This window comes from Oryx dammah, unplaced genomic scaffold, assembly GCF_014754425.2.
Source record: "Oryx dammah isolate SB20612 unplaced genomic scaffold, SCBI_Odam_1.1 HiC_scaffold_26, whole genome shotgun sequence".
Taxonomy (NCBI): Eukaryota; Metazoa; Chordata; class Mammalia; order Artiodactyla; family Bovidae; genus Oryx; species Oryx dammah.
Genome location: NW_024070210.1, coordinates 57,726,372 through 57,754,301, shown reverse-complemented (window position 1 = coordinate 57,754,301; position 27,930 = coordinate 57,726,372). Strand labels below are relative to the sequence as shown.

Sequence of the window (27,930 nt, the reverse complement as noted above, 5' to 3'; positions counted from 1 at the left end):
ACTTTGCCAACAAAGGTCCGCCTAGTCAAGGCTATGGTTTTTCCTGTGGTCATGTATGGATGTGAGAGTTGGACTGTGAAGAAAGCTGAGCACCGAAGAATTGATGCTTTTGAACTGTGTTGGAGAAGACTCTTGAGAGTCCCTTGGACTGCAAGAAGATCCAACCAGTCCATCCTAAAGGAGATCAGTCCTGGGTGTTCTTTGGAAGGAGTGATGCTAAAGCTGAAACTCCAGTACATTGGCCACCTCATGTGAAGAGTTGACTCATTGGAAAAGACTCTGATGCTGGGAGGGATTGGGGGCAGGAGGAGAAGAGGACGACAGAGGATGAGATGGCTGGATGGCATCACCGACTCGATGGACATGAGTTTGAGTGAACTCCAGGAGTTGGTGATGGACAGGGAGGCCTGGCGTGCTGCAATTCATGGGGTCGCAAAGAGATGGACACGACTGAGCAACTGAACTGAACTGAACTGAACTGATGTCTCTTTTAATCATGTTTTCCTTTCCTCTATTTCCTTGGTCATGTAGACAATATTTACAATATCTATTTTAACAGCATCCTTATCTATTTATTTTATCATTTATGTCAATTCTGCATCTTTTTCTCCTCATTTTTGGATTAATTAATTTGTATTAATTTTTTCTTCATTATGGGATATGTTTTTCTCCTACTTATTTGTATGCCTGGATTTTTTTATTACATTCCACAATTTGTGAATTTTTTTTGTGTGTGGCATACCGGAAGTTTTTGTAGTCTTTAAATATTTGGATGTTTTGTTCTGTGGTCCAGTTAAATAACTCGGAAACATTTTGATCTGTCCTTTTAAACTTTGATAGGTGGGTCCACCTCAGCTGTTAGTCAAGGCCTACTTGGCCCCACTGCTGAGAATACCCTTTCTAAGACCCGTCAATCCCCTATGTGTATGAGATCTTTCTACTCTGTCCAGCAGAGACACAAACTACTCCAGCCCTGTGTGATCACCAGGGACTACTTCACTTGATCCTTTCTGAAATTCATTTCATAGTCTCAAGCAGTTTTCTCCCACATATGTGCTGATCAGTATTCAGCCAGAGACTCTAAAGGAATCCTCTGGAGGCCTCCAGAGTGCGTGCTTACTCTCTTTCTCTCTCTCTCTCTGTCCAATGAGTGTGTGTGTGTGTATGTGTAGGTTTTTTCTTCTCTGACACTCCCTCATCAACTCAAGGAGGTTTCTGAAATCTGTTTGGGTAGCCCCTCCCTGTGCTGTGACCTAGAAATCTTTTCAAGCAGTAAGCTGGGACATGGACATGGGATTTATCTTGCCTCCCTTCTCTCGGGGATAACTGTCCTCTGCTGCCTACTGTCTAATGTTTTAAAAAACATTTGTTCATTTTCTTTTTTTCAGTTTTTAAGTTAAAGCAGGAAGGTTTAATTAGTCCCTGTTCCTCCATCATAGTCAAAATTGGAAGTCTAGAATACTACATTAGTTCTGCAAGGACGGGAATTTTTATTTTGTTCCCTAATTATTTCAACCTTCCAGAACTGTGACTAGCATATTAGGTACTCAGTAAATATTATTTGAATGGAGTATTTGTTGATTAAGATTATATTTGAGACCTTTTTCAGCAATTATTTGAGTCTTTCCTATGTGCTGGCACTGGTGACATAGTGGTGAATAAAATAGATACGATTCCTATATTCGAAGAGCCAAATGCCTGAAGGGAAATATCAAACATCAAATAAACAAGCAAGAGTTGTAATTATAAATTGTGATAAGTGTTTTTCCATGAAGGAAAAGAGTGGGAGACAGAATAGGTGAGGAAAGTGATGATTTCATCATTATTGGATAAGATAATCAGTCAAAACTCTGCAAAGAGGCAATATTTCAACTGACTTCTGAAGAGAGAGGAGGAGCCAGCCTGGTGAGGAGATGGTTCCAGGGACTTGTATGTGTGAAGCTTCGAGGCAGAAAAGAACTTGGAGCTTTCACAGAATTAGAGGAGACCGGTATGGGAGGGGAAAATGCTACAACGTGAAATTGGAGAGATGGCAAAAGTAGGCAGGACCCACAGGCTGTTTTTGTGATGTCTTGGCTTTCTACAAACTACAATGAGAAGCTCTTGAAAGTTTTAAATAGGGAGTGATATGAGCCAATTTATATTTAAAACTATTTTTCTAGCTGCAGTATGGAGAATACTACTCCTGGCAAGAGAAGTTATATACAGCTGAGATTCTTAAAATTTTTTGTGCCCCTAGGCTTGTTTGGCTGTCTGCTGAAACATATGGTCTCCTTCTCAGAATAATGTTTTTAAATTACAAAGGAAATGAATTATACTATATTTTAATATAGTTCATCAGAATATTTTTAGGAAAACTTTTGTGATACAGTCAAACATAGATACTTCTTTATTAACTGATTAGGTTATATAAGAATGGGTATGTACTTACAAAATGAAAGAACATAAAATGTTGATATATCTATACTAACTAATATGATGGAAAATATCTGATTTTTATTGATGACTAAATCACAGAAACTGTTAATGCTACTTGTATTGTCTACGTCTATAATGGAAAGAAATGTTAGATTTCCGTTGAGATTGGTGAAAATAACAATGTCATTTTTTTTTTATCTTTGAACTTCACAGACCACACCCTGAATTCAGTTCATCAAGCCCATCTTAGTCCATTTGAGCGACTATAAAAGAATGCCATACACTAGGTGGCTTATGAACAACAGAAATTTATTCCTCATAGTTCTGGAGGCTAGAAGTCCAAGATCAAGGTACCTAGATGTGACATCTAGTAGGAGCCTGTTTCCTGGTTGATAGAAGACCATCTTCTCTCTCTGACCTCACATGGGTAAAGGGGCAAGGGAGTTCTCTGAGGTCTCTTTTTATAAGAGCACTAATTCCATTCATGAGGGCTCTACTCTCATGACCTAAAAATGAAAATGAAAGTCGTTCCGTTGTGTCCTACTCTTTGTAACCCCATGGACTGTAGCCTGCCAGGTTCCTCTGTCCATGGAATTCTCCAGGCCAGAGTATTGAAATGGGTAGCCTATCCCTTCTCCAGGGGATCTTCCCAACCCAGGAATTGAAAGTGGACCAGGGTCTCCTGCATTGCAGGTGGATTCTTTACCAGCTGAGCTACCAGGGAAGCCCCTCATGACCTAATCACCCACCAAAGGCCCCAACTCCAAACACCATCACATTGGGAATTAGATTTCAACATGAATTAGGGGTGTGGGGAGGAGACACTAACATTCAGTCTATAAAAGATCCCTTGGAAATTTTTAGTTAAGAGGTTATTTCAGTAATTGTGGAAAAAAAGATGGAGGCTTGGACTAAGGCATTTGCAGAAGAGGTGACAATAAGGGGACAAAGCTGAGATGTTTTTATGGGAGCATCCCTGTACAGTGTGCATGTACTCAATGGCTTTGGTAGGAGAGCTGGATTTGGCACGAACACAAGTCTCATCTTTCCTCAGGGTGTGCTGGCAGCTGTCAGCTTGGTAGGAGGGTAGGGTTGGAGGTGAAAGGGATAAGACCAGGGCGAGAGGGAAGCCAGGGCTTCCCGCTTGCTCAGTGGCTGTTACTGTCCTAATGGGGGTGCAGGCAGGTCCCAAATTGCTGGAGCAGACGCTCTGAGGGTTGGGTCCAAGCAGGCTCTATTCCCTTGAAGGGTGAACTCTCCCCTATCCGGGCACCAGCACCCTTGGGAGCAGTGCTGGAGCAAGAGGGGCGCATTTGGGCTCTCCACGTCTGTCAGGGTACAAGCTGCTGTGGTCCAGCCTCAGTTCAAGGCTGCTTCCGATGCACTGCCTGTGAGAGTGCCCGTCACTCTGCCCCGCCTGCTCCCACAGCGCTTCTGGTCAGAACCCCTTCTGCATCTTAGAGCAGAGTTCTCTATGTCATGCAGCCCTCACTCCAGCGTAGAGTTATGACATGAATTAAGGAGGGCGGGAACATTCACTCAGGTCAAGCTGGGGTGCTCTGGGGCAGTTATGGGAAACCACCCAGCCACCGGTGCAATTTCAGTCAGCCCTCTCCACTCTGCTTCAGGAGAAAGTGAGTGCGTACATGCATTCCTCCCAAGTAGACAGAGTCTGGGCTTCCCACAACCCTCATGTTAGTCCTCCCAGTCATCCCATCAGTCAAGGGAGCTGGTCTTCACTGGGCCGGACCTCAGGACTCGTGCCTGTAATATGTAGCTTGAACCATTTATTGCCCAGGGAGGATCTCTACTCCTGTAATCTCCCTTTTCTTCTGAGTCCCCTGCCTGAGCCACAGGTCCTGACCTGATTGCTTCTCTTCCCTTCCTACCCAATCCTGTGTAGATCTTTCTTCCAGCCTTGGTTGTATAGGAGACTTTGCCAGTTTCCAGTTAGTTTTCAGTGCCACACGTAGATGTATTTTTGATGTGTCTGTGGTGGGAGATAAGTTCACCTACTCTGCATCTTGATCATCTCTAAAATTTAAGATATTTTAGTAGGAACAATCAACAGAACAGAAAAGAGAGAGGTTACCTAAAGTTATTGAGGAAATCTTCATGGAAGAACTAGGCTTAGGAATGTGAAATGTGAAGGATCATGAGAAATGTTAGCAGGGATGGTTAGAAAGCCAGAAGATTTGCCAGGCAGGCTATTGCTGTAACTCATTGAAAGGTAAAGGATAAAGGATAATATTAAGAATTAGAAAGAAAGAACATTCCTAAAAATTAAGTCAAGAACACTAAGACTCGTGACTCTGGTACTCACGAGCTGTAAACTAGGGCAAACACTTACCTAATGAAACCTCAGCTTCACATATTAAAAATGAGGATAATAATAATAGCTTGTGACCTATAGTGTTATTTTAAGGATTAAATAAAATACTGTGTGTAAAGTAACATGTATCAAGGGCAGATAAATATTAGCCATTGTTCTAATTACCGCTAGGATTCTGACATTGTATTGGACCGTCACCCACAGGAGATTGCAATCTAGTTGAGGAAACAGGATAAAACACATAATATATTTTCAGAATGAAATTGTTCAGAATCAAGTTTTCAAATACAAGATCTGAGCAACTCTAAGCTGTTAACACATTATTAACCAGAGACATATTAATTCCTCTCTTGTTATCCAAATGTTATAGACCAGAGATGTTTCAGTATTCCCTTACATAACAAATCACCAGCCACAGGCATTAGCTTCTGCAAAAATTCCTCTGTCAATAATATGTTAAATTTTGCCCCGTATAGTGCTTTCTGTACCATAAAAAGACTGAAAATTCCTGCTGCACATTTGTATGTGAGCATTGCAAATGAGTAGGGACACTGCTGTATCTCTTGTTAACAAGGAAGTTTTAGACATTACTATTGTCTAGTCTCTGCTGCTTGCATAATAATGACTATGACTCAAACAATTAAAAAACCAAAACAATAAAAGTAATTGAGATTCTAAAAGTCTGTTCTTTGCTTTCATTTAGAGGAGCTAAGACAAGAACAGGCTGTTTCCTTTCATTCTGTCATAATAGCATTTCAAAAAGATGCACAAAGAATTTCAATTGACCTTTGGAACTAGCCCTGCATTTGAGTAGTTTGTATGTAGAAGGCTGTTTGAGTTGTTTGTATATAGATGGCTGTGGCTTAATGGCTATACATTAATGTTCAAATTCTTTTTCTTCAGCATACTTTGCTATATGACACTGAACCACTCCTGCAATGTGTTAAGCCTAAATTTTTAATCTATAAAAGGAGGATAACAGATCAGTAGAGAAAACTTAATGTCTGTAACAAAATAGAAACACAATAAAAATACTTTAATAATCAATGTAATGCCTATTAAACAGTGAGGATTTAAGCCAAAACTTATAACAAAGACAAAGAAGTTTATTATATAATGATGTATAGGTCAATTTACTAAAAGGATACAACAATTATAAATATATATGCATCCAAAATCAGAGTGCCTAAATACATTAAGCACATATTAACAGAACTAAACAGAGAAACAGATAATACAATCATAGTTGGAAAGTTTACTACCTTACTTTCAACAATGGGAAGATCATCCAGACAGAAAATCAATAAGGAAATGTTGAACTCTACTTTAGACCCAGTGAACCTAAAACATATATAGGACATTGCATCCAACAGCTTCAGAATATACATTCTTCTTAAGTGCACACAGAACATTCTCTTGGATAGGTCAAATGACAGATCATAAAACAAGTCTTGGCAAATTTAAGAAGGCTGAAATCATACCAAGAATCTTTTCCAATCACAATTGTATGAAACTAAAAATCAGTAACAGGAATAAAGCTGGAAAGTTCACCAATATGCAGAAATTTAAAAACACACTTGTAAACAACCAGCCAATGGATCAAAGAAGAAATAAAAAGAAAAGTTAAAAGGTACCCTGAAACAAATTAAAAAAACAAAAAAGGAAACACACCATATGAAAACATATGGGATGCAGCAAAAACAGTTCTAAGAGGGAAGTTTATAGTGATAAATTTTTAAAGGTATCAAACAACCTAACTTTATACCTCAAGTAACTACTAACCAATTTTAAGCACAAAGTTCGTGAAAGGAAGCAAAAACAAAGATCAAAGCAGAAATAAATGAAATAAAGACCAGAAGGACAAAAGTCAGCAAAGCTAAGAGCTATTTTTTGGAAAAGTGAAACAAAATTGACAAACCTTTAGCTAGACTAAGAAAAAAAAAAAAAGGAAAAGAAAACTCAAGTAAGAAATGAAAGAAGAGACATTATAACTGATATCACAGAAATACAAAGGATCATAAGATTCTACTATGAATCATTAAATGCAACAAATTGGATAATCTAAAAGACATGGATAAGTTTCTAGAAACATGTAATTTACCAAGACTGAATCATTGAAAAAGAAATAGAAAATCTGAACAGACCAATTACCAGTAAGATTGAATCAGTAATCGAAAATTCTCACCAAAGAAAATCTCAAGACTAGACGACTTTCCTGGTAAATTCTACCAAACATTTAAAAAATTAATGCCAATTCTTCTAAAACTCTTCCAAAAAACTGAAGAGGAAAGAACACTTCCAAATTAATTTTACAAGGTCAGCATTACCCTGATACGAAAGCCACATAAGGACACTATAAGAAAACTGTAAGCTTATATCTCTGATGAATATGAATGCTAAAATTCTCAACAAAAATATTAGCAAACCAAACTCAACAGCACATTATGTGCTACATCACATTAATAGAATGAAAAATAAAAGTCACATGAGCATCTCATTAGAGAAAATTTAACAAAATACAGCATCCTTTCATGTTAATAACTATCAATAAATTGAATATAGAAGGAATGCACCTCAACATAATAAAGTCCATATATATCAAGCCCACAGCACAGTTGACATCATACTCAATGGTAAAAGATTAAAAGTTTTTCTTGTAAGATCAGAAGCAAGACAAGGTTACCCACTCTCATGACTGTATTTAGCATAGTCCTGGAGTTCCTAGCCAGAATAACCAGGAAGGAAAAAATAAATAAAAGGTATTGAAACCAAAACCAAAAAAGTAAAATTGTCTCTGTTTGCAGATGATGATCTTATATAGAGAAATCCTAATAATGTCACCCCCTCAAAAAAGAAAAGAAAAAAAACCTGTTAGAACTAATAAATGAACTCAGTAGCAGAATGAAAAAAATCAACATACAAAAATCAGTTGTGTTTAAGACTTTGATGGCAAACTATGCATTAGTTCTTGAAGTCTCTGCCCCAAAGTGACTCATATCACTTCTGCTTATGTCTCATTGAGCAAGTCTGATGCCTTTGTTGGGTATGTATAACCCACATGTAGGAGGGGCAATGAATCTTTTCAGAAATAATCCTGTCTCCCCCCTCTTAGAGAGGACTATCTTCCAGTAGTCACTCTGAGTTGCTGTTGTAGTAGTACACTGATGTGGGGAAATGTTTGTGTTGATTTCTAGAGTAAGTGTATTACGTCCTGTAAGAGACTGACTCTTGACTGTATGGTTTTGACCCCCAGATGGCATTCTCCGGGTAGATCATCATCCACCTAGGCCCAAGATGCAGTTACAAATGACTTGTAATTTATTTCCTCATATTAAATTCCCCTCCAGTAGTGAAAATTTGCCACTGTCAAAGCTCATCAAAGGAAGGTACTCCAGAAGACATTCAACAAGGAGCTACAGAAATGTTATGAGAAATGACAGCATCACTGAGATCACTGACCAGCCTCCCAGTGGAATTCCTTAAAGCATGTGATGCTTGGTTGAAGGAACACATAAAATATGTGTAATAAACGACATATAATATTATCATATATATAAAGTTATGTGAGTACATATATAATACCTCCTCATGTATTTGTTAAAAACAAATCAACATGGCTTTAGGCATCCCTAGCTCAATTTCTGAAGCAGAGAGACACAACTGCAGCGTGATAATAATGGATAGCCTGTGTGAAAAGCTTCTAGTGTTGTAGGCACTAAGTGATGTATGTGGTTCACCTCATAAGCCCTGCAGCCAGGGCTGGGACTGGGATGAAGGAAGCAAGCAACCTGCCCGGGGCACAGAATTTAAGGAGATGCCTGGACAAACACTAGGTTGATGCTTGCTTGACCCTGACCATGAATGCCTCCTTCGGTGCCTCACTCACCTCTCCCTAATCCCGGACCTGCTTGTAGCAACCCTATGAGGTCAAGATCATCAACTCCCTTCTTCACAGATGAGGAAACAGTAGCTTTTGAGGATGAGTATTTTGCTTCACTTGAACCCAGGCAGCGTGGACACCCAAGTCTGAGCCTTGACTCACTGAGCCTGCATCAGTGCCTTCGTCGACGCCTTAGCTAAAGTTTTGGTTGTTTTTGTCGTCTTTTCCAGGTGTCCAAGGCAGCTGCAGATTTGATGGCCTACTGTGAAGCGCATGCCAAGGAAGATCCCCTCCTGACACCTGTTCCGGCTTCAGAAAACCCATTTAGGGAGAAGAAGTTTTTCTGTGCTATCCTTTAAGTCTTCAGGAGGAACCTGAGGAGCCTCGGGGCTCCAGGGACACTGATGTAGAGTTTTTAGCAAAGTGGGCGCCTTTCTAGTCCACAGCATTTAAAGAGAGGGAGGAGAACCATCCTGGAGTCTCCAGGCTTATGCATGTTTAAAGAACTGGTCCCCTTTATGAGTATGAAAGCTGATCCACACCCCAAGTTAAGAGATCTGATGTCTGGAGAACTGCCTAGAGGAGGGGGAATATGTAAAGATAAAATTGATGTCATTTCTTTCCTGCTATCCCTCCCCAAACCTTATGTTTCTGCTTCATATTTAAAAAAATAAAAATTAAAACAGACAGCTGTACTGAGCTCAGATATGTATGACCTTCTTGGAATGAATATTGCCTTTAGAATACCCTTTGACGAGCTGAGTCGCCCACTGTAGCCGTGGTTCGGTTCAATGGCATTGATGTTTCGTCTTTGTTTCTTTTCTTTTCCCCTTTTTCCCCACCCTTCCCTCCACCCCTCTCCATTAGAGTAGTGAAGAGATAGGCTGGATTTGTCTGTAAGACTGAACTTGAAGGATGAGCACCCAAAGGGTTTAGAGAGATTTCCCCGTGGTTTATCCTCATGGTAATAACAACAACAAATGCCGGTTATCTGTGTTCTCTGATCACTATTCCTAACATTTGTACATGATAGCTTTGATTCTGCGAGTAAAAGTAAATCATGTGTTGTGACTGGTGCTTTCATATATTTGTGACAGTTTTTGAGTAATACTGCATGAAAATGTCCCCATGTTACATCCATTCAGAAGTTTTGTTGTTTTACTATAAAGTTTGGAAAAAGAATAAAAGAGAAATAAAGCTAGGGAGGACAAGACTCAGTATCTTGAAAACTGAGATGACTTCAGAGCCTTAGCCATGCCTAAAATACCTCCTAGTTAACAGAGGCGTCAGTGCTTCTTCAACGTATTTTCCAGAATCCAAAGCATTTTGATTTGATCCACGATCCAGGGCAGCACACGTAGCAACAAGCAACAGAAGCAAGGATTCACCTTGAGTTGAGAAGTGCTGTGGTCACAGAGTCAGAGCAAATTCCCTTTTTCCCTGAGTCACCAAAATTCTAGAGTGAAGAAGGCTTTCTGTGCTCTTCTTAACAAGAAAAAACATGGCCCTCATTTGTTCAAGTATCAAGAGGAATAACCCTTGACTCCAAATCAAATCCACTCTCAGAATCCAGCTGTTCACATGCCAGCGAGGAAGGGTCAGGTGCCACCTCAAGCAGCTCCACCAGAAACAGTTCTGGCTCTTTTTTCCACTGAGATAGCCTTTGTTTTTCACCTAAATTCTCAATAGAGTCTTTTCTTTGTGCTTGTTCTCCGCTTTGTTGGTTAGAGTCTCTCTGCCTTTGTTTACAACTTCCTTGCAGCTCTAGCTTTCTCTTCCCAAGAGATGTGTTGAAAGTGATTTTTTTCTTTGTGGCTCCAGTCCACCAGTAGTGGGAAACTTGGAAGTCTTTCTCACTTTTTTCAGTATTGTTTCTAGGCAGATGAGGGCTCTCTTACAACTCTTTTTATTTTGAAATTCCAAAATATGATTTCTGAATTAATTTTATTCTCTTTCCATTCTCTTCCTCCCATCAAAAAAAAAAAAAAAAAAAGGGAGGGCAAGGAAGGAAAAAAAGAAAATAAAAATCTGCCCAGGGACAGATTTTGAAAGAAACTTGATAAACACTTTGCTTAGCTTCTTGTATGGGGATGAGGGTAAAACAATAAACAAATTCAATTAAAACTCCTATCTGGGGGGGCAGGGAGAATATTAAGACATTGTGAAATTCATGAATGCACTCCTGTAACCAAATACTTCTGTTCAAACTTTTGGATTTTGTTACAGTCAGTGGGACTCTGATGAAGATTTAGTGGGGGGAAAACCCTGGCAGAATATTAAACTACAGTATTGTACCATTGGCTTACTAATTGGAATCAACTAAAACCCAACCATATTTTTAAAATAAGCCAAAATATGAATTGAATATGTGTTCACATAAAAACAAGTGTGAATAAAGCACTCTTTGGTGGTGATTAAAGCATCATTGTAAGACCCTGATACTTTTATAATCCACACCATTTATTTTTCTCGGAAGGAGTCTCTATATTTTCATGTAATAGATCTTTGGAGCAGTTAAAATGGAATTAAAACTCATAGGAATACAGCTCTGTTAATTAAAAGTTAAGGAAGTGTCACACTGCATGTGATCTTGTTTATTAAAGAAGAAAGAAGGCAGAAAATACATGGGTATTCTGAAATTAAGTTTAAGAAAAATGTTTGGCTTATTCATAATTTCATGTCCTACAAAAGGGAATTATAATCCCAGAGTTTTTATATGAGTTTTAACTTATTGGTATTTTTACTTGTTAAGGGGGAAATAATCTTTTGATTACTTATGCCTCTAATGAGTTTTAATTCTTTTAGAAATTTAACAATCATTTTCACCAGCATAATTTTATCTTAAGGGGTGACTAATAGGAAAGTTTAGCTTAATTAGTTAAGGCCCTAATTTATGTATATAATATATTGGGTAGTAATGAAAATCTGCCATGAAATTCATTAAACATTAATAATAACCCTCTACTTAGAATGCAAACTCTATTAAGGAAAAAACCAATCTTGTATCATCCTCAGTATTAAATCTTTCTTCTTTTTTTCTTTCAATTTTAAACCAAGTGCTATTTAAGTCAGAGCTTGTGAATAAGTACTTTGAACTGAGGCTAACTTTGCTCACAATATTTGAAAGAGATTGCTTACCAAGGAAAAATTTTAAACCATTTCTCTGTATACTTATAATCACAAAAAGAATTTTGAGAAATCAAGCAAGCTATCTTATGGGATTTTTTGTACTTTTTTTTTTTTTTTAATATTTGCTTCTAGCTGCTCCTGGCAATGGTGAATTATTATACATATACATTAATGTTTTCCTAGCCCTAGAACTGTTCACATTTTTTCCTATATAAGATCTATGGAGTATATCTTTCAAAGAGAGAGAAATGCAGAAATGTTAAAGCAGAAAAACCTGAATGTGATGTGTACATTTTCATCCCCCATAGACAATGTATTTGTTTTAATAAATGGAATTTTCAGATTCATTTCCATATGCAGTTGATTTCATTGTGAAAGCCTGTGGACCACCTCACACAACGATTCTATGGTTAATTTGGGAAGGATGATAACACATAACAAGATGGATGAGGAAATAGAAATCCATGGGTTTTCTTTAGGGTTTTGTTAATAAAGGCACCCAAGGAGGCAAAAACTCACAAGAGGCTCTTGAAAAGCTTTTCTCCCAGGGGATAGTGCCTGGGGACAGAGAAAGGATACAGGGAAGCATCCAGACTGGCAGGCTGGACTATGAAGACAGATGAGCTGCATTTACACTTGAACATCCTATGGGTATGTCACACGGGGACTTTCTCTTTACAAAAAAAATAATAATTGAACAGAGAACGTGCTGTTCTCTGTAAGCTGCTCATGGTTTAAAAGAAGCAGTAGAGAAGGTAAATGCTTAGGACTCTAGATTCATGGCTCCTTGGAGATATTCTCAATCAAGAAACCCTTTTGTATGTCCCCCAAATTATGCTAGTGAGTCATAGACCCTGTTAGTAAGAAGCAGGGGCTTCCCTGGTGGCTAAGAGGGTAAAGAATCTGCCTGCAATTCAGGAGACCCAGGTTCAATCCCTGGGTCAGGAAGATCCCCTGGAATAGGGAATGGCAACCCACTCCAGTATTCTTGCCTGGAGAAGGAGACTCTGGACCTCAGGAAGTGTGCCTGCAACAAAAGCATCTTTGAACCTCTGATAAGGGGCCACCTGGAGTTTGTGCATTTATTTACTTCATCATTGTTTCTCATTCTGTGGTCTCTGGATCCCCTGCTTCAGAATCACTTGGAAAGCCTCTGGCTACTTCAGAATTACTAGCGATGGCACTTAAGACCATGCACGGTTGCATGCTACAGTCTGAGGACCAGGGATTTAAGTACTTACGACAGCTGGCTTTTCATCATGCCTCACGAAAGGCACACACCACTGTCAAAATGCTGGCCCTTGTTCCCACAGCTGCAGGAAGTGGTCGCCCTAGAGTGAACCGTAGCTGAGAATTTCGGCCATTCCTGGATGTGAGACACTGGGAGGAGGAAGCTGGTGGGTTTTAACTCTGCTCCTGTTCCACTGAGCCCCTGGGGAGGATCGCCTCCAGCTCTGGTTCTTTAATAAGCTGCTCACATTTTAGATAGTGCTCACAGTGACGTGGGAATTGGAGCTGGGTCAGTTCCAATCCACAAATTGCAAATAATTTGCCAAGGGAAATCCCTTCCCCTTCGGTTCTGCCCCACATCTACATTCTCTTCTATTTAGAACCAGGAGATTCAGGCAGAATTTATTTTTAATGAAGGGGGTCACAGGCTCCCAGGCTTTTCCTCAGTAACAATTCCTGTCTTTCTCCATGTCCATGATAAAAGAAGCCTGGAGGCAGGATGTCCTTCTTCATCAAGGTGATGGAAAGATGGTGCCCGGTGACCTTGGTTCATACTGTAGACAAGCAAGAGCCCATCCACAGCGAGCTGGAAAACAGGAACGGGGCCCCAGAGTCTGTGTGATCTTGGCCGAGTCCTTTAACCTCTCCATGCTAAGAAATGGGGGCAGCGTACCTGATTCACTTGCCCTGCATAGTTGTCTAAGCCAAATGAAAAAGAGCAGGTGAAGGGCATCTTGAAGGAAGAGGTGATAATCATTGGACCCTGCTTGCACAACTTTCAAAGAGACGAAAAGTCTAGATGGTTCCTGCTCTTAACTCGCTGCCTTTTCTCTCTACCCCAGGGTGCCATGGTTTAGACCCTCAGTGCCTCATGTCCATCCACTGGTATAGCCACTCTGACTCTCATCTCCTCCCACTCTAAGCCATCCTACTTACCCCTGAGCATTCATTAATCAGGACTCTCCTCTGGTTACAAGTGGCAGAAATCTAGCTGAAACTGGCTAATCACTGGAGAGCTCAGAAACAGACCCACTTCAGGCTCGGCTGAATCCAGGTGCTCAGATGATACCATCAGATGTCTGTCTCATTCCCTTGTCTCTGCTTTGCTCTGTGCTGGTTTAACTCTCAGACAGACGCTTCCCCTGCAGATTCAGAATAGTTTCTGCAGCTCCAGACTCACATCTTACCCATTTAGTAATCACAGAAGAAAGATCAGAGCAGTACCAGCAAAAGTTCCTGGCTGTATCCCCAAAGCTTCCTAAGATTTTTATTGGCTGGATCTGGTACATGTGCCCAGCCCTCTGTGAACCTGAGCACACAAGCAGGACAGTGGGTCCCAGAAAATTGAAGCACTTGTGCTAGAGAATCAGAGATTGAAGGTTAAAGGCAAAAATAACTGGTACCAATCACATCTTGCCAGACTCACTGATGTAACTTAGGCCTCCCCACATGCAGCCACCCAGAGCAATCTGGCTCATGGAGCTCTTTATCAGCCTCTCCAGTCCACACGCAACTGCCTGACTAGTAAGGCCCTGGGGAGTCAAGGTCATCCAGCTATTCCTACTTTGTTTTCTAAACTCTGCTCTGGTTCATCCTGTATCCTCTAAATACAGCATCTTCAACCCTAGTTCCATGCCTTTGCTTATGATGTTACCCCCTCAGGAATGCCATTACTCAGCTCTTCCAGTAAACAAATCTCTTTATGTTTCAAGCCCAGTCTGAATTTGATGCTGCCTGTGAACGACTTCAGGGAATGCTTACCTCCTTCCTCGCTCAACTCCTGTTGTCCTTGTCCTCATCACTGAACAGACCAGTATTTGAGTTTGAGGCATTGTGCTAAGGCAGACCCCACAGGCCCTGCCTTTGTGGAACTTGTGCTTTAGTGGACAAAGTAAACAGTAATTATCAGTCATGGTGAGAAGTTCTCAGACACAGAAAGCAGAGGGGAGGAGGGCAGAGGTGGATCACCAGCCACAGAAGGTGATGTTGGAGTTAATGGCTTATTATATGAGAATCTTGTCTCTCTGGGTGAACTGTCATTTTCTAGGGAGCAGAGAATGCCAGCTGGGCAGGTCTCTCTTTAATCCTCAGCACCTAGCTCAGCAGCTGGGGACACAGGCAGTACTCAGCAGTGATGCCTGATGGATTGAGCACAGGGCAGATGTCTGCAGAGAAGTGGGACGAGGCAGAGACATAGCTATAAAAGTCAGTCTTCTTGTGAGCTTCCCAGAGGCAGCTGAGAAGGAAGCGCTCCCCAACCACCCCACAAAAGTCAGTGTGACCTCTCTTCCCCAATTGGTGCCGGCTCCATGACCCCACAACTTCATCCTTTTTAGCTAGCAGCCTCTTGGCCTAAAAGATAGCACTGCTTTCCAACCTGGAAGTGAGATTTGGGGGCCCCTGTGGGCCCCAGAGCCAGAGGAAATCCTGCTGACTACATTGCCTCAATTTAAGCTCTCAGATCAGTTCAGCTGCTCAGTCGTGTCGGACTCTTTGCAACCCCATGGACCACAGCACGCCAGTCCTCCCTGTCCATCACCACTCCCAGAGTTTACCCAAACTCATGTCCATTAAGTCGGTGATGCCACCCAACCATCTCATCCTCTATCATCCCCTTTTCCTCCTGCCCTCAATCTTTTCCAGCATTAGGATCTTTTCAAATGAGTCAGCTCTTCGCATCAGGTGGCCAAAGTATTGGAGTTTCAGCTTCAGCATCAGTCCTTCCAATGAACACTCAACACTGATCTCCTTTAGGATGGACTGGTTGGATCTCCTTGCAGTCCAAGGGACTCTCAAGAGTCTTCTCCAACACCACAGTTCCAAAGCATCAATTCTTCGGTGCTCAGCTTTCTAGCGAGGGTCCATTCAGCTCTCTACTGAGAACACTGTGTTTAATTGCCCTCCACCGTGTCGACTTGTGGCCCTTTTCAAAAACTGAAGTATAGTTGATTTACCATGTTGTGTTAGTTTCTAGTGTACTGTAAAGTGATTCAACTATATACGTGTATGCTGCTGCTGCTGCTGCTGCTAAGTCACTTCAGTCGTGTCCGACTCTGTACGACCCCATAGACGGCAGCCCACCAGGCTCCCCCATCCCTGGGATTCTCCAGGCAAGAACACTGGAGTGGGTTGCCATTTCCTTCTCCAGTGCATGAAAGCGAAAAGTCAAAGTGAAGTCACTCTCCGCGACCCCATGGACTGCAGCCTTCCAGGCTCCTCTGCCCATGGGATTTTCCAGGCAAGAGTACTGGAGTGGGGTGCCATTGCCTTCTCCTATATGTATATGTATATATATATTTATTTATTTATATATATATATATATCTTTATATATATATATGTTCTTTTTCAGTTTCTTTTCCAATGTAAGCTATTATAAGATACTGAGTATAATTCCCTGTGATATGCAGGGTCCTTGTTGTTTCCATGTGGCTTTTTAGATTTAAATTAACTAGAATTGAGTAAAATGAAATATTCAGTTTCTCTGCACATTAACCATATTTCAAGTCCCCAGCAGCCATGTGCGGCCAGTGACCAGTCTATTGGACAGCAGAGACACAGGACATTCGCTACATTCAGGAAGTTCTATTAGCAAATGCTGCTCCAGAGCAATTGTTAGCAATCTTTCTTCCACTCCATGCAATGGACAGAATATGCCTTCTCTTTGTGCCCAAATTTTGATGACAACACACACACAAAGGGAGAAATTAAAAATACTGTAATAAACTACATAATTCATAATAATTGGCCATAGGTCATGGTAAATCATGATATGAAAGAGACAGGCTATAGATAATCTATCATTCCTGGAGTCCTCTAAGCCATAAACTTACCCCTGTCTTTTTCATTCAAAGAAGTACAGTGATAATAACCATGATGACAATGATAATAATAACAGCAGCAGTAACAGTAAAGTGAACACTTATTAAGCACTTAACTATGTGCCAAGCATGATACTAAACATCGTTAGACATAATTGCATTTACTTCTCACAATAACTCTGTGACATGGAGATTATTGATCTCCCATAGCAGGCATCTTTCTTGCCTCATGTCACATGCGGTGACCCACTTCTGACTGCAGCTGTAGCTGCAGTAGAGACTCCTTCTTCCCTGGAGTGGGGATGGGAGTGAATTGCCCTCAGAGATAATCCTCAACCAGTGAGGGATGAAGTGCTCCCCTTTCAGGGGCTAATTTAGGGGTACATTTGGTAGGATTTCTCAGACCGTCTTGGGCAGGCCTGAGTCTCAATTGACCAGGCTAGTAACCAGTCTAATAATACATCATATTGGTTTTTTCCTCGTTATCTGTTTCATTTTCTTACCTCCTTAATTTCTGCTTTCTGAGATCACTCTCACCACCAGTCCCAATGAGTTATCTGCACTCAGACTCTGCATTAGGGCAACTCAGACAAATTCATTCCCATTTTATAGGTGAGGAATTTGAAATTTAGACCAGTTAACACTTCCCAGAGTTCCCACTATTATTAAGTGGGAAATTGAGGCCATGAATTCCAGAAACTTAACTCTGAGTTACTATAATACACATTAGAATGCAAGTGCATCAGAGAGAGGTGATTAAAAAAAAAACAAAGTTCTGAATCTGCTCTTATTTACAGAATAAGCAGATTGTTTGTAAACTTCAATCCCTTGAATCTTCTCTGGAATGAAGACATCAGTGAATTCTTTCTTGACAATACTTGCCTTTTCTTCACTGTAGTCATTGGTACCTAGGAAGTATTCACCTGGCTCAGAAAATATTTCCTAGTATGGAGAAGCCTTTGCAAGGAGAACCAAAAAGGCTGTTTGCAACAGGGAAGCTCTGGAGTGTTTCTTTTCTTTCAGGAGAGGGAAGATCCCTTCCCTTCCAGGAGCTGCTCGCCTGTGACCTCAGAGCCCAGGGACCCTCCAGCTGCCAGAAGCAGGTTCTGAGTGGCAGTGGAGGCTTCCAGGCACTTCAATGGCGGAAAGCCCGGCCAAGAGCTCTTGCAATGTGGTAGCTTCAAGGCCTCACCCCGTCTGCCTTTGGGAAAGGATGAGAACGGCGCTCATTTCCTCCCCCCGACCCCCACGCCATTTCCTGTCCCTACTCCAAGAATGTGCACTATCCCACTCAGACTGGGAACACAGAATCCCAGCACAGATCAGCAGTCAGTGCTGCTCTGGCATCTGCATGCATGGGAGGAAATTTTACTGTTCTATAATGCTTGCAAAAGCAAACTGTCACCTAAGAAAGAGGTCAGCATGAGGTACTCATACATCCCACTGCCAAAAATCACCACGTCCTCCTGCTGGTTATCTCCATGTATTTTACAACAGCAGTTCTCAAAGAGTGTTCCAGGAACTCATAGGGGTTGCTGAGAGCCTTTCAGGGGGTCTGCAAAATTATTTTTATAATAATACCAGGGTGTGTGTTGCTCTCATTCATAATAATACTAAGATGTTATTAGTATTTATTCTCATTCATGAATGTAGGGTGGATATTTGAGAGGCTCCATGATATTGATGGGGCTTCCATGATAGCTCAGTTGGTAAAGAATCTGCCTGCAATGCAGGAGACCCTGGTTCAATTCCTGGGTTAGGAAGATTTGCTGGAGAAGGGATAGGCTACCCACTCCAGTATTCTGGCCTGGAGAATTCCATGGACTGTGCAGCCCATGGGGTCACAAAGAGTCGGACATGACTGAGCGACTTAAAAAAAGATATCGATGTCACAACAGACTGAAGGCAAACACACATATGAGAATTTAGCAGTCTTCTATTAAGTCAATCATCAAAAATATTTTCAAAATTGTAAAACAAAATAAGAAAAACAAAGCCATTCTTGTCATCATGTATTTGGTTTTTATTTTGGACAACATAGTTATGTATGTTAACATGTAATGGGTTTATTATTGTTATTTTCAATGAATTAATAGATGCATGGAGTGGGTTGCCATTGCCTTCTCCAAAGTTAAAAATTTTCAGTTTTAATTCCTAATATGGTAAATAGCAATAGATATAATCCACCTAAACCAAATTCTTCAAAATTCAAGGAGGTTGTCAATAATTTTTAAAAGTGAAACAGAGTCCTTAGACCATAAACTTTAATGTTGCCTTATCAACAATTTTCTAGTCCAACTCCTTATGTGGCAGGTGGGAAATTTTAAACATCACTTAAAATCATATCACTATTTCCTAGCAGAGTTGTGAGTAGAATATAAGAGAGATGATGATTTGATTCAAAAGGGGGAGACAAAAGTGTTTTAGGTTGTACCCTTGGATACTGTTCAAATGTTTTCTAGGAAAACATTCCTGAATTCAATTTTACAATTAAACAGAAAGTTAAGAGATAATTTTCTACCTAAAAACAGATAAAATCATGACTGTGAGGCAGGTGTAAAACAAACACGTGGCAAAGATTTAACTCATTGTTGATAAGGAAACGAGGCCGATGTTATAGTAGGTTAAAAGCAAAAGTCAGAGACATTTACAGATCAGGAATACTGAAGTGGATTTGCAATGGATATAAAATTAGCCTCTTTCACAAAGAGGGAGAGAAGTGACTTGAACCTCCTCTAGACAGACTGTAGTTGCATGTCTAAGAGCTATTTCACATTGCTATCAGTTATCTACAACTCATAGAGTCCTAAAATATCTCAAAGGCAAGGAAAGGGACAGAGCCCCTGGGAACCAGAATGGGATAAACCCAGAGGAGTGTGCTTTCCAATGAAGCACAACTTTTCCCCTACAGTTGAGTTCCCTTTAGATGCCAGCCACTGAGCTAATCTAGTAAGAAAAAAGTGGAATTTGGTGTGTACCTTGCTCTCCAGTCCATGGGGTTGCAGAGTCTGACTAACACAACAACTGCTCTCAAAAGGCTCTTTCAATCCATCTCTATCACCATGTGCTATAGACTGGATGTTTGTGTTCTCCTCAAATTCATAGGTTGAAAATCTAAGGTCCAGGGTGTTGGTATTTGGAGGTGAGGTCTTTGGGGGATGATTAAGTCATGAGGGTATAACCCTCATGAACAGGGTTAGTTTATAAACAAAACACCATAGCTCCCTCATCCCTTTCACCAGTGTGAAGATGAAAAGACAGCTGCCTAAGACCCAGGAAGCAGGCTCTCTCCAAACAGCCAATCTGCTGGCACTTTGATCTTGGACCTTCCAACCTCCAGAACTCTGAGAAACAAATTTCTGTTGTTTATAATTCATCCAGTCTATGGTATTCAGCCCAAATGGGCTGCTGTATTCTATGGTAGGGTAGCTTGAATAGACTAAGACATCGTATAACCCACTACTAAAACTGGATTGTACCCTACCTCTCATACACAGATATTTAGGTATTAGGGTTCATCACCATCTTCTGGGTGATAAAAGCTGCCATCTATTTTAGTGCCTACAGTGTTTCAGGTTCTTGACATTCTCCTTAAAGCCCCATCAGATAGGTAATAACATCTCTCATTTTACAGATGAAGAGAGAGAAGCTGAAGAAGTTGTCATACACACACCCAAGATCTCAATCTCTAAGGGTCTGTTTAGGTTCAACCTTGGTGTATCAGGCTCCACTCTTGCTCTCTCCCCTAGTTCAGTGCTGACCCAGCAGAGCCTCTCTGGCAAAACTTGCACTTTGCAGTCAATATTCACACCAGAAAAGAGCAGTTAGTTTTGTTGAACCTTGAGAATCATGTGTTTTCAATAACCTCTGAATTTTCAACATCTCTATGCTCAGTAATAGAGATAGTAGGACCTCAAAGAGGTGTTTATTTCCTTCATCTTTCTTGGAGGCTGAATATTTCTAGATGGGTCCCAAGGAAAAAATTTTACAAAGATATTCTCTCAGAGAGATGTAGAAATTACAGATGAAGTCCAAAGTTTGAGTCAAGAGATAGTTTAAAGCAGGAGTTGGCAAACCACAGTCCGTGGGACAAACCTGGCTGGGTTTTTTAATGGCTATAGATGACACCACCCTTACGGCAGAAAGTGAAGAGGAACTAAAAAGCCTCTTGATGAAAGTGAAAGAGGAGAGTGAAAAAGTTGGCTTAAAGCTCAACATTCAGAAAACGAAGATCATGGCATCATGGCACTTCATGCGAAATAGATGGGGAAACAGTGGAAACAGTGTCAGACTTTATTTTTGGGGGCTCCAAAATCACTGCAGATGGTGACTGCAGCCATGAAATTAAAAGATGCTTACTCCTTGGAAGAAAAGTTATGACCAACCTAGATAGCATATTGAAAAGCAGAGACATTACTTTGCCAACCAAGGTCCATCTAGTCAAGGCTATGGTTTTTCCAGTGGTCATGTATGGTTGTGAGAGTTGGACTGTGAAGAAAGCTGAGCGCTGAAGAATTGATGCTTTTGAACTGTGGTGTTGGAGAAGACTCCTGAGAGTCCCTTGGACTGCAAGGAAATCCAACCAGTCCATTCTTTCTTTTTTTTTTTTTTTTTACTTTATTTTACTTTACAATACTGTGTTGGTTTTGCCATACATCAACATGAATCCGCCACGGGGGTACACATGTTCCCAATCCTGAACCCCCCTCCCACCTCCCTCCCTATACCATCCCTCTGGGTCATCCTAGTGCACCAGCCCCAAGCATCCTGTATTCTGCATCAAACCTAGACTGGCGATTCATTTCTTATATGATATTATACATGTTTCAATGCCATTCTCCCAAATCATCCCACCCTCTCCCTCTCCCACAAAGTCCAAAAGACTCTTCTATACATCTGTGTCTCTTTTGCTGTCCCGCATACAGGGTTATCGTTACCATCTTTCTAAATTCCATATATATGTGTTAGTATACTGCATTGGTGTTTTTCTTTCTGGCTTACTTCACTCTGTATAATCAGCTCCAGTTTCATCCACCTCATTAGAACTGATTCAAATGTATTCTTTTTAATGGCTGAGTAATACTCCATTGTGTATATGTACCACAGCTTTCTTATCCATTCATCTGCTGATGGACATCTAGGTTTCTTCCATGTCCTGGCTATTATAAACAGTGCTGCAATGAACATCGGGGTACACGTCTCTTTCAATTCTGGTTTCCTCGGTGTGTATGCCCAGCAGTGGGATTGCTGGGTCATAAGGCAGTTCTATTTCCAGTTTTTTAAGGAATCTCCACACTGTTCTCCATAGTGGCTGTACTAGTTTTCATTCCCACCAACAGTGTAAGAGGGTTCCCTTTTCTCCACACCCTCTCCAGCATTTATTGCTTGTAGAAATATAGATAAATGGAACAAAATAGAAACCCCAGAGATAAATCCACCTTATCTTCGACAAAGGAGGCAAGAATATACAATGGACTAAAGACAATCTCTTTAACAAGTGGTGCTGGGAAAACTGGTCAACCACTTGTAAAAGAATGAAACTAGAACACTTTCTAACACCATACACAAAAATGAACTCAAAATGGATTAAAAATCTAAATGTAAGACCAGAAACTATCAAACTCCTAGAGGAGAACATAGGCAAAACACTCTCTGACATAAGCCATAGCAGGATCCTCTATGACCCACCTCCCAGAATACTGGGAATAAAAGCAAAAATAAACAATGGGATCTAATTAAAATTAAAAGCTTCTGCACAACAAAGGAAACTATAAGCAAGGTAAAAAGACAGCCTTCGGAATGGGAGAAAATAATAGCAAATGAAGCAACTGACAAACAACTAATCTAACAAATATACAAGCAACTCCTACAGCTCAATTCCAGAAAAATAAACGACCCAATCAAAAAATGGGCCAAAGAACTAGACATTTCTCCAAAGAAGACATACAGATGGCTAACAAACACATGAAAAGATGCTCAACATCACTCATTATCAGAGAAATGCAAATCAAAACCACAATGAGGTACCATTTCACACCAACCAGTCCATTCTAAAGGAGATCAGCCCTGGGTGTTGTTTGGAAGGAATGATGCTAAAGCTGAAACTCCAGTACTTTGGCCACCTCATGCGAAGAGTTGACTCATTGGAAAAGACTCTGATGCTGGGAGGGACTGGGGGCAGGAAGAGAAGGGGACAACAGAGGATGAGATGGCTGGATGGCATCACCAACCCGATGGACATGAGTCTGAGTGAACTCCGAGAGATGGTGATGGACAGGGAGGCCTGGCGTGCTGCGATTCATGGGGCTACAGAGTCGGACACAACTGAGCGACTGAACTGAACTAACTGAAGCTAAAAATTATTTTTTCATTTTTAAATGGTTGGAAAAAAAGAAAAATTATATTTGTGACCAATAAAAATTATATGAAATTAGATTTTGGGGTCCATAAATTAGGTTTCATTAAAATACAACCATGCCCACTCATTTTATATTTTCTGTAGCTGCTTTTGAGCTACAATAGCAGATCTGAGAAATTGTGACAGAAACTATATGGCCTACAGAAGTGAAAATGCCTATTATTACCAGAAAATGTTTGCCAACCTCTGGCTTAGAGTCACTTTCAGTTTGAATGTTGAGAATAATTCCCCAGGGACCCAGAGTAAGTAGTTTTGAAGGAGTTCAACACGACATGACCTAAATATGGCAAGTTTCAGAATTACTTGGGAGGAAATTCTGTTATTGCAAGGTTGTTGGTAAGAAGGCAAAACCCTATTGGAGGCTTCAAATTCTCATCTAAGCACCACTTTAGGTAGGTTCTCCTGCTGGGTTTCCTGCCTTTGGCACCTCTCTCATTCCTTAGCTGTTCTGGTTTATGTCCTGTGGAAGCTCCGCTTGCATTTACCATTAATTACAATAATTAAAATTAACTGGTGCCTCCTGTGTGGGAATTTTCCGGTCCCTAACAAGACGCTTCCAAAGGCGTCTTGTTTCTCAAGAGCGCCCTCTGCTGGTCAGTTCTCAGAAGGCACCTCATCGTCGCATTCACAAGCTGCAGGTGGGTTTTGCTGCCAGGAAGAAGCGACAGGCTGATTTTCATCTAGAAACAAAGGCATTTCGGGGGATTGTCTCCATGCCTGGCCAAGTTTTTCACAGCACACAGGCATTAACGGAGGAAACAAAACTTGGTGAGAGAATAAAACTCACATTGAATGCAAACTAACAAACCCCTAGTTAGGCTTCAGAGGCCAGGAGTACACACAGGCCTGTTAAATGCTGACTTTCAAAAGACCTGTTACTATGGCAAAGCTGTGTTTATTACCATTTACCAGTAAGGAAGGCTGATAGTGTCTTGATAAGGGAAGGGCAAGGTCTGTTTTATTAAGACTTTGAGGCCTGGTTGAAGGCAGATCAGAGAGGCCTGATTAGGATTGAGAGAAGACTGTGGTATAACAGATTAAGATTGTGGGCTACAACCATGTAAGGTAAGTCTAGGAATGTAAATTTACACTGTCTGCTGATGACTTGAGACTTGCCAGAAATTTCTGCAATGAAACAAAAGATTTGCAACTTGCTTTTCCAAGGTAAGAGTCTCTGGACTAGTAAAGTTATGCTAATGAAACTGACTTGTTAATGTAGACAGGTTGGAGGATTGCTAGTTTGGGTTCTAGGCTGACTGAAAAAAAAAAATGCAGAACCTAAAAGTTGAGAATTCTGTTTTATTTGGCAGGCAAAACAGTATTAAGCCCAGGACTCAGTCTCTCAACTCTGAAGGACTGCTTCAAAGAGGTAAGGGAGAAACCAAGAGTTTTTGCAACAAAGACCAGGTAGTTGGAATTTCAAAAGATTACTGTTGCTGCTCCTGCTGCTGCTAAGTCGCTTCAGTTGTGTCCGACTCTGTACGACCCCATAGACGGCAGCCCACCAGGCTCCCCCATCCCTGGGATTCTCCAGGCAAGAACACTGGAGTGGGTTGCCATTTCCTTCTCCAATGCATGAAAGTGGAAAGTGAAAGTGAAGTCGCTCAGTCATGTCTGACTCTTTGCGACCCCATGGACTGCGGCCCACCAGGCTCCTCTGTCCATGGGATTTTCCAGGCAAGACTACTGGAGTGGGGTGCCATTGCCTTCTCCAAAAGATTACTGTTAATTTACAAAAAAAAAAAACAAAACAGATATCTCAAGTTAATGAATTTAGCACTTTTCTTTGTAGGGGAACATGTGAGAGTCTGGACTCACTTAAATCATTTCTTTAGTATGCACCTCAGCTATCTAGAGCAAGTATCCTGTTCTTGGGGACGACTTTAGTGGTCTTGATAGCTGTAACGTCCTTTCTTTACTCCCATGGCAAGCAACATTTTTCATTCACACGTCTTAAGATGGTGAGTGTCCTCTAAGAGGCCTAGTGTGGGTGGGAGGTGGGTATGCCTAATGCCCTTGTGACTCCTGACAAAATGTCAGGGCTGGTGAGTTTCCACATTTCTTTGGGGGTGAAGGAAACTTTGTTACTAACTCATGCTTGGAGGTGGGCGCTCTGCAAATACAAGGGAGCTGCTGCTGCTGCTGCTGCTAAGTCGCTTCAGTCTTGTCCGACTCTGCGAACCCATAGACGGCAGCCCACCAGGCTCCCCAGTCCCTGGGATTCTCCAGGCAAGAACTCTGGAGTGGGTTGCCATTTCCTTCTCCAATGCATAAAAGTGAAAAGTAAAAGGGAAGTCACTCAGTTGTGTCCGACCCTCAGCGACCCCATGGACTGCAGCCCACCAGGCACCTCCGTCCATGGGATTTGCCAGGCAAGAGTACTGGAGGGGGGTGCCATTGCCTTCTCCACAAGGGAGCTAGAGCTGATGAAAGAAAACAAACAGACCATGTCACTCCAAAATATGCCTCTGACATAAAAAATTATTTTGAGCTGAAGGCAATTAAGAAGCTGCAAACCCAGGAAAAGCTCTCCCTTGTTTGCCTGAAGACAGGAAATAAAATTCTCCTTTTACTGGATATAGACTCTTATCAGCCCATAGAGGGCACCAGAGGAACCTCTAAACAAACCTTATTAAAGGAACTCTTATCCTTGTTAAAGAAGATACCTGGGCCTCCTTGAAACATCCTTAGTCCAAACTCCTTTGTGTTGTTAATTCTTCACACATTTACTGCTTAATTGTCAGAAAAATATAAACGTTTCCTACTCTGGTCACTTGTTTGAGTCTTCATTCTCTGGTGAGGAATCCCACATACCTGTAAAAAATTTTTTTTTAATTTGTATGCTCCCCTCCTGTTAATCTGTCTTTCTCAGTTTAAGTTTCAGACCCAGCCAGGGACCCCAAGATGTCCCTGGGGGAGCTTCTCCTCCCCCAGCACCTGTCAGAAAAAAGGTTAATGTCTATAGACTGTGTGAGTGCCAGTTTGATAGGAGTATATGCATTGGGCCCCTAGGGGCCAGGGTGAGTGAGAGACCACCCCAGTCTCTTCTGCAGAGGCCCTGCCCTCACTGAAGAGATCCTGAAGGTGCTGAGGACAGAGCCTAGGCTTGGCTGGATGCAGGGAAATGTCAGGGAGCCTGCACAGGGTTGACGTGAGACCTGGGATTCCAGGGGTGATGGGAAGGGACAGGCTGCAGGAAGGTGTCCCAGGCCTGAAGGCCAGAAAGCTCCCAGCATATCCAGTGTGCTTTGGGAACAGGCAGGAAAGGAAGTCTGGGGCTGGCCTTATTTGCAAAGGTGTTGAACTTGATCTTTTAGGTGGTAGGAAGCCCCTGAAAAAGTTTTAGCAGTGAAGTGCTAAATGTGCTAATGATTTTACTTGCTACTTAGAAATTTACTCCAGTTTGGAAGCTGTAATAACAAAAACAGAGTGAGGGCCTTCCCTACGAAAGTGAGAGGAAAGATTCCAGAGGAGGGGGTAGGATCACCACACCCTGGAGAGCACCCCAAATGGAGGAGCAGGAGGTGAGGAAGAGAGAGGGTTCTCTAGCCTGGATGCTGCAGGAGACTTTGGTTCCATTAGCTGAGATGGGAAATACAAGAGAACAAGTTCATTACGGACAGCGCCTCTTTGGTATAAGGATTATTTGAGCTGGTTATTTTTTAAAAACAGCAGATACCAGATAAGCTCTGAGAGTAATACAACTTACCCTTTTATAAGGTAAACTTATATTTATAAAGGAACTCTCCATTTGCAAGGGTATCTCCCTTTCTGTACCAGGAAGAGAAGGGTGACCCTAACCCACTAGAAACTCATCCAAGGAGAAGGCAGCGATTTAAATCTGCATCACAAACAACCGTGCTTTTCCTGGCCGTTGTCCCCATGACTGGCCTTCCCCACACCCATTTATTGTTTTTAGTGAATATGAAGATGGTATTTCAGCCTGAATTCTAAGCCACCTCTTAGAGAGTTTTCTTTTTTCATGGGTTTCTCGCCTGTCCGCATACACCAGGTACTGCTGCTGCTAAGTCGCTTCAGTCGTGTCCGATTCTGTGCGACCCCATAGACAGCAGCCCACCAGGCTCCCCCATCCCTGGGATTCTCTAGGCAAGAACACTGGAGTGGGTTGCCATTTCCTTCTCCAATGCATGAAAGTGAAAAGTGAAAGTGAAGTCACTCAGTCGTGTCCAACTGTGCAACCCCACAGACGGCAGCCCACCAGGCTCCTCTGTCCATGGGATTTTCCAGGCAAGAGTACTGGAGTGGGGTGCCATTGCCTTCCCAGGTACACCTGGGAATTAACTTGCTTGTGTTTTTCTCACTAATCCATCTCTTTGCCAGCAGGGCCCCTGCTGAGACTTTAGAAGGTTAGAGGTAAAAGATTTTCTCCTTCTCCACAGAGGTGATCGATTCAGCTTTGCAGTTGCTGGCTGTGAGGTGCAGAGCATGGGGCTAGCCTGGAAAATGCAGAATGAGAGCTTCTCTGGGAGGTGGGGATTGCACACGTGGGTTCAGTCTTCTTCAACAGCTGAAGTTACAAAATAGCTGTAGTCAGCAAAGGAGAGAGTGAGTGCACATGGAGAACAGAGGGGGAAGAACCCTGAAGGAAACAGTGGTGTCTTTGCCATAGCATCAGTGGCTGAGCAAAACCAAATCCTTACAAGGTCCTATGCTTCTTTCTCCAGGGACCGAGCCTCTGGTCA

General features: G+C 41.6%; 1 protein-coding gene across 5 annotated transcripts in view; it reads left to right on the top strand.

Moving 5' to 3' along the window:
• Positions 1–12,107, top strand: part of GNG2 (G protein subunit gamma 2) — a 132,900-nt gene extending 120,793 nt beyond the window's left edge. For all 5 annotated transcript variants that reach the window (XM_040226747.1, XM_040226743.1, XM_040226744.1 and 2 more), the window contains one exon: positions 8,861–12,107. In XM_040226747.1, coding sequence (XP_040082681.1) covers positions 8,861–8,989 — 129 coding nt within the window. In that variant the 3' untranslated portion in view covers positions 8,990–12,107. The remainder of the gene's footprint in view (positions 1–8,860) is intronic.
• The last annotated feature ends 15,823 nt before the right edge of the window (positions 12,108–27,930 follow it).